Source organism: Mastigoproctus giganteus, chromosome 6 (genome assembly GCF_048544385.1).
Source record: "Mastigoproctus giganteus isolate SK-2022 chromosome 6, ASM4854438v1, whole genome shotgun sequence".
Classification (NCBI taxonomy): domain Eukaryota; kingdom Metazoa; phylum Arthropoda; class Arachnida; order Uropygi; family Thelyphonidae; genus Mastigoproctus; species Mastigoproctus giganteus.
Window position 1 is genome coordinate 59,699,645 of NC_143580.1, and position 13,257 is coordinate 59,712,901.

The 13,257-nt window shown below is 36.6% G+C and overlaps 1 protein-coding gene across 1 annotated transcript in view; it reads left to right on the forward strand.

Moving 5' to 3' along the window:
* Nucleotides 1-13,257, forward strand: part of Rubicon (run domain Beclin-1-interacting and cysteine-rich domain-containing protein rubicon) — a 289,246-nt gene that overhangs the window by 25,196 nt on the left and 250,793 nt on the right. Inside the window, exon 3 of the mRNA XM_090376184.1 lies at nucleotides 1,003-1,222. Within this exon, the coding sequence (XP_090232310.1) occupies nucleotides 1,003-1,222 (220 nt within the window). The remainder of the gene's footprint in view (nucleotides 1-1,002; nucleotides 1,223-13,257) is intronic.

Here is a 13,257-nt window from a genome sequence, read left to right on the forward strand (position 1 = left end):
AAAAACTAATAAAAATGGTTACTTTGAGAGTTAATATATTAATTTTTGGTATTATTGTATTACATTACTTACATTCAAAAACTATAGCCACATCTGATCTGCAAAATTACTGAAACCTAGCCAGCATTGCAGGGTACCTGACCAAATGCAGGACTCTGTTTCATGGCCTTGGTTACCCTGGTACTAAATCAAGCAAAACTGTTATTTACTGACATTTGTTTTTTTTTCTTCATTTTTAGTAATATTTTAGTTACAACCTAAAATTTCATTGTTTTTTTATATCTAAATATGGCTTCCTTTGGTATAATACAGGGCACTGAAAGGTAGTTTATCTTTTATTTTTTTTAAAGCATGCTAGTAAAAGAAACTGCAATTATCCTAGAAAATAACATTGTACTATTTATTATTTTAATTCTTTGTAGTTCATTTGTAAACTACTTGCCTTCTGCACTACCATTGTCTTAGTCACTGTCTTTAGTCTTCTCTGAAGACGGTGACTTCATTCACTGATGAAGTTAAGGCTTCACATTGAATTAATTTGCACTACTATTTCACCTGAAACATGTGCAAATATACTTCATTCTGTAGAATGTTGTTTTAAAAGATGTACAGCAATAGCATCTAATGCTGACATTTTGAATATTTAAACTATATGCTATACATTTTGAACAAATTTAAGTTATATGCTGTATAATATTCTGATGTCATAAATTCATTACGTATTATTGAACTGCTCTCTAGGTAACTGGAGAGGACATTTTTTTTTTTACCATTATATACAAATGGGTGATGTATTTTGCACAAAATTTTTTTATTATATGGTAGTTTTAAATCATGCAAATAAAAAGAAATTATTGTATTGATATTTCATAATATTTTAAATAGTTTATTGCTCTCCTTTTATGTAGTATTACCATTTATTGATTTCAGCCTAATTTTGTAGTGTGATAAACTAATTGGTATATGGTTTGGCTAAGCAAGGTAAATGGTATTTTAACACAGGGCATTTGTGATTACTGGAGGTTTCTTTGTGGACTTCGTTGGCTCAGGCCTACACTAGCACCAGCTGTTCTGTCAGATAAAAACTACACCAAGAGGAGCCCTCAACAGAAAAGTGCCATGGGTCGTATGTGGCTAAAGCGAAGCCTACAGGAACATACACTCTCAACCCAACTAGATACTCTCACAGTGGATAATGATCACTTATCATCCTGCTATCTTGGTGAGTGTGGTGTACTCTTTCACATTGGTAATATAATTTAGTTTTTCTCACGTAAAACTTAATCAGGTGCTTCAATACAATAAGTGTCATTGATATTTGTATATTATTTCAGCCTTCTCCCCAGAAGGCGCCTCCGTAGCCAGGTGGGCAGGAGCAGCATTGCGTAGCACACGCTTCTTGATTAGACTGGGGTTCAAGCCCATGCCCACCAAATACGGAGGATGCGGAAAGGTCACGAAATGATCACTGCATATCTCCGGAGCAATATGGCCTTAGTTGCTAATGCTCCTAAAAAAAACCAAATAACAACAATCTCCCCAGAACATTTTGCCAGCTAGATGGCATTATGAAATAGCCGGGTGGGGAAGTGTAATACTTTGGAATATTATAAAATTTTCTGTAATTTATAAATGTGACTTAAGTGATCTAGAGCAAAAATTAATTGCATAATTTAACATTATATTGATTTAATGATATTTGAGCAACAAACATTGAAAAAATTTAATATTGGCTAGTGTTATATTTTTTAACTGAAAAATGAAAATTCCAACACATATGCATAAACACACTAAATTTAACAAATAAGGTACTTATTTAAGGAATAGAATGTTTTAATAACAAATTTAAAAAAAACCATTTTATTAGAATTTAATGTAAAAAAATAATAATGAAAAATATTTAAATCCTTATTTTTTTCCATAAATCCAGAGTAATAACTATTAAAAAGCTTAACAAGCCCATACTGTGTCTGAACTATTACTGCCGTCTTGTCTAGATTATCCTGTAATTCATCTTAACCAGTGACTCCATCATTTTTCCCTTGGAACAGAAGTTAAACTAAGTGGTCTATAATTACTCATGTCTCCCTTAGATCCCCCTTTGTGAATTGGGGATACATTTGCACGTCTCCAGTCCATGGGGACTTGCCTTGATTCCAAGGATGCTCTCATAATTATGGCTAAGGGTTTGCTTACTTCCTTTGCCGCCTCCTTTAATATAACTGGATAGATCCTATCCACCCCCAGGTGCCTCTATGTTTAACTTCAACAATTTCTCCTCCACTTTGCTCTCAATTATTACAAAATCGTTAAGCACCTGTTACAGTTTGATAAACTTCTGCCATTTTCTTCCCTTAACTCCTGTGTGAATTTAGATGCAAAATACTCATTCAGATTATCATCAAGAGTCGAACCATTGTATCAAGTGGACCAATCTGGTTCATCCCCTTCCTTCTAGAGTATACATAACTAAAGAAGTCCATGCTGTTTTTCTTAGCATCCTTTGCCCAAGATTTCTCGTAATCTGCCTTCGCTTGCCTAACCTTCTTTGTGACTTGATTATAGACTTGCAAATTTATATCTGTCATAGGCTTCTATGTCGCCTGATAATTTATATGCATCCCATGCATTTTCCTTCTCTGCCACGGTGTCATAAGTTCATCTGACAACAGTTTAGGCCTAAAACCTTGAACTGTATTTCTTAATCAGTATGAAAAGCCTAGTAGCTTCCACAATTACTTCCTTGCATGCTTCCCATTTAGAATTAGCTGCTGGTAACATCATCAGTTGGCCCCACTGTATACAATTTAAAAACTCTGAGGCCACTGTAGTCGCCTTTTATGAAAGTAAAAATCCTTCCCTTTACCCCTGATGGTAGTATTATCTTTAAGTAAATCCCACATCGTACACTGTGATCACTGCCACCTAGTGGTTCTTTTATCTGCAGATTCTTAATGCATGAAGAATCACTGCTGATAATCAGATCAAGAGTATTATTCCCTCTGGTTGTCTCTCAATCATGCTGCTGTAGAAAACAATCATCCAAAAAATCACAAAAGTCTTGCAAGTGACCAACCCACAAATTCCAGTCAATATCTAAGAAGTTAAAATCCAGCATTATTAGACAATCTGATTTACTGGCACACTATTTCTCTGTATAGTTGTTTGTTGTATGCATCAGAATTATTAGGCCTATAACACACCCCTACTCTCATTTTTGCTTTCCCAGTGTTTACATCACACCAAACTGACTCAGCATTGCACTGACCAACTGTCAACTGGATGTGCTTTTTTAGATTTTGTGTTTCTTAACTAACAGCATAACCCCTCCTCCCTTCCTATTTTGTCTATCCTTTCTGTACACATTGTACTTCCCAAATTCCAATTCTGCACAGCTTATATCTGTGTGATGCCATGTCTCTGATATCTCAACAATATCTGCCTTTGATGTCTTGACCAGCATTTCAAATTCATCAAATTTATTTACTGTACTCCTAGCATTGGTGTACATGTAAGTATACAGGCAAGTATTTTTTTACTTAGTTACCTAACACAGCCCATGTATTTATTTGTCCTGTGATGACTCCCACCAGTCCCTGAAATCCCCAGCACCCCACCCTCCAATCAAATAGCAGTGCAACAATCACTTGCACCTCTGCCTGTGGCTACTGTTAATATTTTAGTCTGTGAATCCTCCCCCCCACCCAGCTAGCAGTTTTCCAACCCACCTAACACTGCCTCGATAGCATCAGCAAATATTCTTGCACTCTTTCTATTTAAGTTTATCCCATCCCTGTAGAAGCAGTTGCCCCTGTTAACAAGCACAGACCATGCTGAAAAAAATTCTATCTCATGAGCCTTGCATAATCCCTCCAGGGCTGGGCAGAATTGTAGACACTTCCAAATTTAACCCTAACTCGTGACTTTTTTTCAATGTTGACCTATACTTGTTAAATAAGACTGCAGATCTGCTCTTAATGTCATTAGTGCCAATGTGTACAACAATATCACCCTTTGTGCCCTTAAAAGTTACTACTCTACAACATCATCAACTTTTGCCCCTGGCAGACATACCCTGGTCCTATTCTACCTATCCTTTTTACACAATATATTTTCAGGCTCCCTGAGAATGGAGTCACTGACAATAACTATATCCTCAGGGACCAGCACATTCCGCCTTGGAGATTGCCGCTGTGTAGCCTGATGCACAAGAGGGAGCTCTGGCGTTGAGTTGAGTTGAGACGATGTTACCAACAGTAAATTCTAAGTGGGAAGCATTCAAGGAATTAATCGTGGATGCTACTAAAAGTTTCATACCTATTAAGAAATATTGTTCAAGGTTTAGGCCTAAATGGTTATCAAATGAACTAATGAGACTCGTAACAGAGAAGAAAAATGCATGGGATGCATATAAATTATCAAGTGACTCAGAAGCCTATGGCAGATATAAGCTAGTCTGTAATCAGGTCATAAAGGAGGTTAGGCTGGCGAAGGCAGATTATGAGAAATCCCTGGAAAAAGATGCTAAGAAAAACAGCAAGGATTTCTTTACTAATATAAACTCTAAAAGGAAGGGGATGAATCTAATTGGTCCACTTGACATCGATGGTTCGACTGTTGATGAACCTGCTCAGATAGCAAACAAACTGAATGAGTATTTTGCATCTACATTCACACATGAGGAATTATTAAGGTTTGAAAATGGCAGAAGGTTATCAAATTGTAGCAGGTTACTTAATGATTTTGTAATAACTGAAAGCAAAGTGGAGGAGAAATTGTTGAAGTTAAACATAAGAAAAGCACCTGGGGTGGATGGGATATATCCAGTTATATTAAAGGAGGCGGCAAACCCTTAGCCATAATTATGAGAGCATCCTTGGACTCAGGGGAGGTTCCCACTGACTGGAGATGTGCAAGGTATCCCCAATTCACAAAGGGGGGATCGAAGGGTGACATGAGTAATTACAGATCAGTTAGTGTAACTTCTGTTCCGGGTAAAATAATGGAGTCACTGGTTAAAGATGCATTGCAGGATCATCTAGACAAGACTGCAGCAATAATTCAGACACAGCATGGGTTTGTTAAGGGAAAGTCTTGTCTGACAAATTTGATAGGATATTATGATGTGGTTACAAAGGAACTGGATGCAAAAAATAATTTTGATATCATATATTTGGATTTCAGGAAAGCTTTTGACACTGTTGCGCATGGAAGACTATTGTACAAATTGGAGCAGAATGGTATTAAGGGTAAGTTGCTACAATGGATAAAAGGATGGTTAAGTGGGAGAAGACAGTGGGTGGTAATCAATGGATGCTGCTCTTCTTGGACTAATGTTATTAGTGGAGTCCCATAGGGTTCGGTGTTAGATCCACTGTTGTTTTGTATATTTATCAATGATATTGATGAAGGTATATCAGGCTTAATGTCGAAGTTTGCAGATGATACAAAGGTTGGCAGGGTTGTTAATGACAGTAATGGCAGTGTGCTACTGCAACAGGATCTAGATAATTTGAGCAGATGGGCTAAGAAGTGGCAACTGAAGTTTAACCTTGACAAATGCAAAGTACTACATATGGGTAGAAGTAACCCCAGAGAAACGTACCAACTGTGTGGTACTACACTTAAGGTGGTAGAAAATGAAAAAGACCTGGGAGTAATTGTGCAGTCAGATATGAAGTTTTCTGAGCAATGCAGACAGGCTGCCAGGGCAGGTCATGGGGTTTTGTCAATGATATATAGGAATTTTGCTAGCAGGGAGAAGGAGGTGATTGTCCCTCTGTATAAGGCAATGGTCAGGCCACGCCTTGAGTACTGCGTACAGGTCTGGAGGCCTCATTTTAGGAAGAATGTAGATTTACTTGAGCGTGTACAGAGAAGGGCAATAAGATTGGTGAGGGGAATGAAGGGATCATCTTACCAAGAGAGGCTTAAGTTCTGCAAATTGCAGTGGCTGCAGACTAGGCACCTGCGCGGTGATCTGATTGAGGTGTATAAGGCCTTGAATGGGTTGAGCACGCTGAATTCTGATGTGATCCTTCCACTTATTCAGATTACGAACCTAAGGGGCATAAATTCAAATTAAGAAAAGACAGATGTAGAATAGATGTGCGGAAATTTTCCTTTATCCAGCAGGTGGTTAATTGCTGGAACAAACTTCCATCTGTCGTTGCGGAAGTTGATACGTTGAATAAATTTAAGGAGGAACTGGACAGGCATTTGGAGGGAATGGTGTGATATTTTTTTTTTTTTTTTTTTTTTGGCTGATGCTGCATAAGCTCATACACTTGCTTTCTTGCATCACATGCCACTACTACTACTACTACTTTAATACCTTCGAGGGCATCCCATTAGACCGCTGATTTGGTGCCTAATTTCTTGACACTCTCTGCACTTCTTTAGTGCAGACACAGAGACATACTCCTTGGCTAGATCATATCCTGTTCCAGAATAATCTGCAAACATTTCACAAGCTGCACATTTTTTGAGGCTGTGATGCGTTGGAGAACCCGACCCCTTGGTTTTCCCCCAAGCCACAGCACTCCTGCTACATTTTGCTCGTTGCTTTGCTGCTCTAGTGGTTATATGAATGTTTAAAAATTCTAAAGATCCTAAAGATCAAAAAGCTATAGTGTATTCTCTGTGCCACATGATGAAAACTTGCCAATTCCCAATCTGTCTTTTTAGAGAAGGTTCTTCAGAAATAGATGATGCACCTGGTGAACAGGATAATTGGGATTGCCCCTTAGAAGCCTGTTCAAGTCAAGTTCCATATTTCCCTAATCAGCAAGAATTGGATGCCTTAGTTGGGAACTTGGGTCTAACCAAATCCAGCACCAAGCTTTTGACATCTCTTTTTAAAAGAGTGGAATTTGCTGGATCTTAGCTGAGCTGCAAGAATTTCACTTATGGGAAAAGCCATATATATATATATATATGAACAGTAATAATTTCTTGAAGTAGTGGACAGTAATAGTAACTGTATATGAATGGAAGTGTATTAATTAAAGTAGGATATGAACCAACACCTTCAAGTGTTAAGCTGTTAAAGAAGAGTGTTGTTGTTGAAAGTATAATAAAGGAAAAGCAATTTTGACAAAGTAATAAGTTTAGAAGTTCATTATGCAAGGTACTGACCTCTAAGAAGGGAAGGAAATTAAAAGCTTAAAGAAGGAAGTATAAAAGGCTGAAGAAATATAAAAAGTGCTAATGATTTGATTAATGTAATGATATATACTAATTATGAAAAAAGTACAGAATACCATCATTGACATGCATCGCTGGTATTCTTCCAATGTAAATATTGTGCAAATTTTTCTATATATTGGTTAGAACACTGCTGATAATAAAAAGCAGTACTTATGCAAGGCTTGAGATGAAAGTTTATAAGTACAGGTGACCACCACTTAACACTGATAATGCGTTCCGGAAAAACAGAGCGCTAAGTGAATCTGCGCTAAGCGAGCGCCGCATTCCCATAAGGTAACATATGTATTTGTGAGTTGCGGTCGGTGCCATAGGATATTTCCTAATCAATAATAAAGGGTAGGGAAAAGATGCACAAATGTCGGTCAAAATATTTAATATTCAAATATTTGTACATATAAATATTCTGCATTACGTACATATATAATTATGTGGTAACTACTTACATATCAAAATTAAACTTAAAATCATGAATTTAATTGATCTAAATTGATTTAATTTAATTATGAATTTAATTAAGAAAAATGTGTCGATTTTGGGTTGAACTTTGCCCTCTTCCAAATAAACTAAAAGGGGTATTAATTTTAAATCCCCCTCCCGTGTTTCCACCCAACAATAAAGTCAACCGATCCTTCGCCGCTTTAAAACCTGGCATGTTATTTTCTTCTTTCAATATGAAACTTCTTTTAGGCATTCGTTTCCACAAAAGTCCTGCTTCACCTATGTTGTTGAGAAGTATAACATGCAATACCTCTCTTCAATAATTTTAACAAGTTCTTTTTTGAAAGTTTCGGCTCCTTGATCTGCACTTGAGGCCTCTCCGTGGATTTTAAATCTATTCAACCAGCCCTTACTAGTTTTAAATGGTTCCAATTTTTTTTTTTTTTTTTTAGGTGAGTTTTCTTTTGATCATCATATAGGTTAATCTCTCTCTCTTTTTTACTATTTATAATATTTAACTTAACTGAATTCTGCATTGGATATTATCTTCAATAAAATTAGTCTTTCCATTTCAATCCTAGTAGCCCTAGTTGCTTGCAGTGGAACAGCTATCTTTCCCACTGCTAAAATTAATTCTTTATTTTTTCATAATTGTTCTTACAGTTAAACTTGCAAGTCTTAAATTATGGCACACATCCGCTTGTCTTTGACCGGATCGATTCGCTTCAAAACGTCTAAAATTTAATTTTCAAATTCAGTAGTATTTTTCTTACATTTATAGTCTTCGTACTGCGCCCAGACGTTGTTGCTTTTTCATTCTTCAAAAATGTAACTGCGTTGGTTGTATTAATTATGATACAATGTTCAAGTAAACTGTTCTTTACACACGATGTCTAATACTGTACTGAGTGATGACTAAAAAAAAATTTTCTGTTTATACTCCGGGACGACCAAACGGTCAGAGGAGTTCACAAGATAGACAGAATACAAGAAACAGCACTGTATTCAGTAGACACGGGCTTGAACCCCGGTCACTCAAGGCATGTGTACTTATGCACCTGCGCGCCTGACCACTAGGCTACGGCGGCCTCTAGACTTCGGATAAATGCATATAACACAAATATTAAAAGCAATATACGTGATCATTTTTTAAAATGTTGATCTCGGAACTACGTAACAAATCACTGTACTGCAATTAAATTAGTCCGCGAGAGAATTTCACTGAGCGTGGGAATATTTCTCAAGTCGGTGTGGGAAATGTTTTAACAGTATTTTTAAATTCATTTTCATGCTATCGACTCCATCAAATGAAACGATTTCATTAAATATGCCAAAAATGCTATCTGTAAAAGAGCGTTATAGTGATCTGTGACAGCGTTATAGTCAGATACGGGTTATAATATAAGAACAGCGTTATAGTGAATCGGGGGCCTGCTGTAGTTTATTAATACTGGGAAGAAAGCAAAGTAAAATGGAAATTCATAGCAAACTTTGTTAGGGGATCACAACTATGATGACCCAGCAGGGCCATAATGTTTTGTATATTTCTGCCAATGCAAGTAGATGAAAAGAAAAAAATGAAGAAACCAAACGTAGCGAAAATAGCTATCTATCAATAGAAAAAGTACCATATAAAACTGTACAGAGTAGCAGTTATAACTTAACCTATCTAAGCAATGCAAAAACTAAACTGGAGTCAAGTTAGAGATTTTATGTAATTCATGAATGTACAAATAAAATGGAAAGCAAATTTATTTTCATGTAATTTACTGAGAAGCCTATTTATAGCATTATTAAAAAGAATTTCATTCCTACAGATTCTCAGTTTTTAGCATTACTGCTTCTACTCTATTCTTTGCCTTCTTTACCATTACTGATTGTCATAGTTTTTTTCCCTTCATGCATTATACATATAGACTGGTCCTTTACGACACCACTATATCATTTATTTGGAATTTAATGTAATTAATAATGTACTAAAAAGGGTTTAGGGCTGAAAGCCTCAGATGGCAGGAAATTTACTAAATGAACAAGTTAGTGTAAGGCATCATTTTAATTTGTAGTAAATCACCAAAGTAGGTGAAATGGCATCGTTTTTGTTACCTCTCATATTGTGAACACCTTCACAATGAGTTGCCTGTCATTGCACTACCTCAAATAAGTAATGCTTCCCCAGCAGAGAGGACTAATATTATTTATTCTTGGTGGATACCACTACCACCACCCAGATGGCACTGTTTTGAAATTTGTTGGCATCTATCTGTGGGCAGGTAGGTACCCTAGTGATACAGCAAGTAGCAACCCAGTTATGAAGTTTTAACTCCATAATATGAGAGATTTACTAAACCAATAGGTTAATGCAAAGCATCATTTTAGTTTGTATAAATCACCAAAGTAGGTGAAGCGGCATTGTTTTTGTTACATCTCATATTGTGAATGCCTTCACAACGAGTTGCCTGTTATTGCACTACCTTGAATAAACAATGCTTCCCCATTAGAGATGACTAATGCTATTTGTTCTCAGCTTGTTTGGTTCTCATCAGTGGCAAGTAGGTACCCCAGTGATACAATGAGTGACAACCTAGTTATGAAGCTCAACTCCATAGTATGAGAGATGCCAGACAATGTGTGATAATAAAGTACTAAAAAGGGTTTAGGGCTGAAAGCCTCAGACTATGGGAAATTTACAAGACAAACAAGTTAGTGCAGAGCATCATTTCTCATATTACAGAGTTAAACTTCATAACTGGTTGCCACTCATTGTATCACTGGAGTTTTTATTGGAAGAGGAGTGTGGGGGGGTAATAGTGTGAGTTTGGAGAAAAGGTGAAGGTAAAGATGGTGGATGATGTCCACCAGGACATCTTCCTTCCTTCCTACCCACCGATGAGAGGCCAACAAGCTTGCTTTGAAATGGTGCCATCTGGGTGGTGATATCCACCAAGAATGAGTAACATTAGTGTTCTCTACTCGCGAAGCATTGCTTATTCGAGGTAGTGCAATAAATATCATTGTGAAGATATTCACAATATGAGATGTAACAAAAAATACCATTTTGTCTACTTTGGTGATTTACCACAAACTAAAATGATTCTTTACACTAACTTGTTCATCTGTAATTAATTACATTTGCTATTTACATTTTAATATTTGATCTGTTAATATATCAACATGCAGTCCATAGTGTTTGTGGCCATTTTTTGTCCCATCCATATTCTAAAATCATAGTATTTTGTCTTGTATTGTTTGATTTTCTTAATTTTTTTCTTTTGATCTACACTGGTGTTCAAAGAAAGTGCATCACTTAAGAATTTTACAATTCTAACCCTTTTCCGTGATGGTATGTTACATTAATGACTAGCATCACAAATAGAAGTATAAACAAAAGATATTTATTAATAGTTAAGGTAAAGCTAAGTAATATTTGACAGGTGCTCTCAAAATATTCCAAAATGAGCATTTGTAACCTTTATACAACAGTTTTGGTAAACACAACAATTTTGGTTGATACGTTATCAGAAGCCCTCAATTTGCTTCAGTTTATCATTTTAAATGGAAAACAAAATGAAAAGTTCAGCAGGTGCAAACTAATATTTAGTTGAACTGCCTCTGGCCCTGATGACAGCAGCACACCCTCGAAGCATTGACAAGATCAATTTCTGAAGATAATCAACCGATAGTTCATGGTTCCAAACACAAATTATGGCTTCCTGAAGTTCACAAAGGGTATTTGGTTTCTTTCTGGCAACTGCAGATTCCACATGATGCCAACAGTTCTCTATAGGATTCAGATTTGATCGGACTGTTTCCTGTCCAGCTAAGAGTTGGACAGGAAACAGTCCGTAATGGACTGTTCTTCAAACCATTTTTTCACCTGTAACAAATGTAAACACATTACTGTCGAACCTCTAATGCAGAAATGAAGCTGAAGTAACCACAAAAGTGCCTACTTACATTTTTCGCTCAATGACAAGGAGCAGAGTCATCCTGAAAGATGCAGTTACTTGGCAGGTTGAAATGGTCTCTAATGGTTAGCAGCAGTTTCCAATATAGCCAGGTATCCATCAGCATTCATGAAACCTTTTATAAACTGCAGGTGACCTACTCAACGATACGAAATGCAGCCCCATATCATTTGGCTGGTAGGGAATTTTACTGTAGACACCATACAGTCTGGATGGTATTCTTCACCACGTCTACAACGAATCGTTTGTCTCCCATCAGATCCATGCAGGTTGAATTTCTTCTTATCTGAGAAAATAACTGACTTCCAAGTCCATTATAAGTCCATTTTTGAAGAGGCATCTTCTAACTGTTACTGCACTTGCTACCACTCCTGTATGTTCTTCCCATTCTCTTTTCAGCTCAGACGAAGAAGCTTTACAGTTTTTAAGGCATAAGCGCTTCAAAACACAGTCCTGTTTTGGCGTAGAGACTCGTTTGTGTCTGGTTCCTTTTTTCCTATCAGCAGAACCAGTATTCTTAAGTTTGGAAGGAAATCTACCTACTGTCGACTGATTACAAGGCACTATAAGCAATATGACGGGAAGAACATGCTCATGTAAAGCAACAATAGCACTCTTTTTTTTCGTGGCGTCAACTTCACGTAACTGGCCATCCTGACAGAAGCAAGGAATGACTGCAACTCTTGCAGAGCGTGCTTATATAGTTGAAAGTAACTGCTGATGCAATATCATGTCATCACCTACGCTTGTCAATCTGATCTGATGCAATCTGTAAGAAATATTGCTATATACTTACGTTATTCGGACGACAATTATAATTTTAAGGGGTGATGCACTTTCTTTGAACTCCAGTGTACTTGCATTGGCAGAAATGTACAAAGGCCCCAATTATGGCCCCAATGGTTCATCGTTGTGACCTCCTGATGAAGTTTGCTATGTTGTTCCATTTTACTTTGCAACTGTAACATTTGTAACTATATATATATATATATATCAGTGCCGATATTCTGTATTACATATATATTATATGTGTGTGTGTGTGTGTGTGTGTGTGTGTGTATATATATATATATATATATATATATATATATAATCAGTATTACATCATTACATTAAACAAATCATTAGCATTTATATATTCTTTCAACCTTTTATATTTTCCTTTCTTACACTTGCACTTTCATTTCCCTTGTTTTTATAGGCCAGCATTTTTCATTTCATGACTTAGGTGAGGATAACAAGGTTCCCCCCCCCCCCCAGAAACGTGGGGTTTTTCTACAGCAAAAAGGCAAATCAACCAGAGAACACTTGCAGTTTATAGACATAATACACACAGGTAGATGAGGTAATTTTCAGGTGTTCCTAATATGACAGTTTTTTTTTGTCTAACCATTTCTGTGTGCTGTTTTACATACCAACTTATAACTGCTGCATGCTTCAGTCTTTTCATCTTTCTGTGACGTGTTCTCCTTTTTTCCTGATTAAATGAGTCAGCATAAGGAAGACACCTTTGATGGGAGGGGACTTGAAAGCTGAGGTGTATACCATAAATACATAAATTTAATTAATACTTAGGAAATTATGGCAGTTTTTCTGTATTAAATAAGCCACAGGTCAGGACATTTAGGAATTGTGAAACTATTTT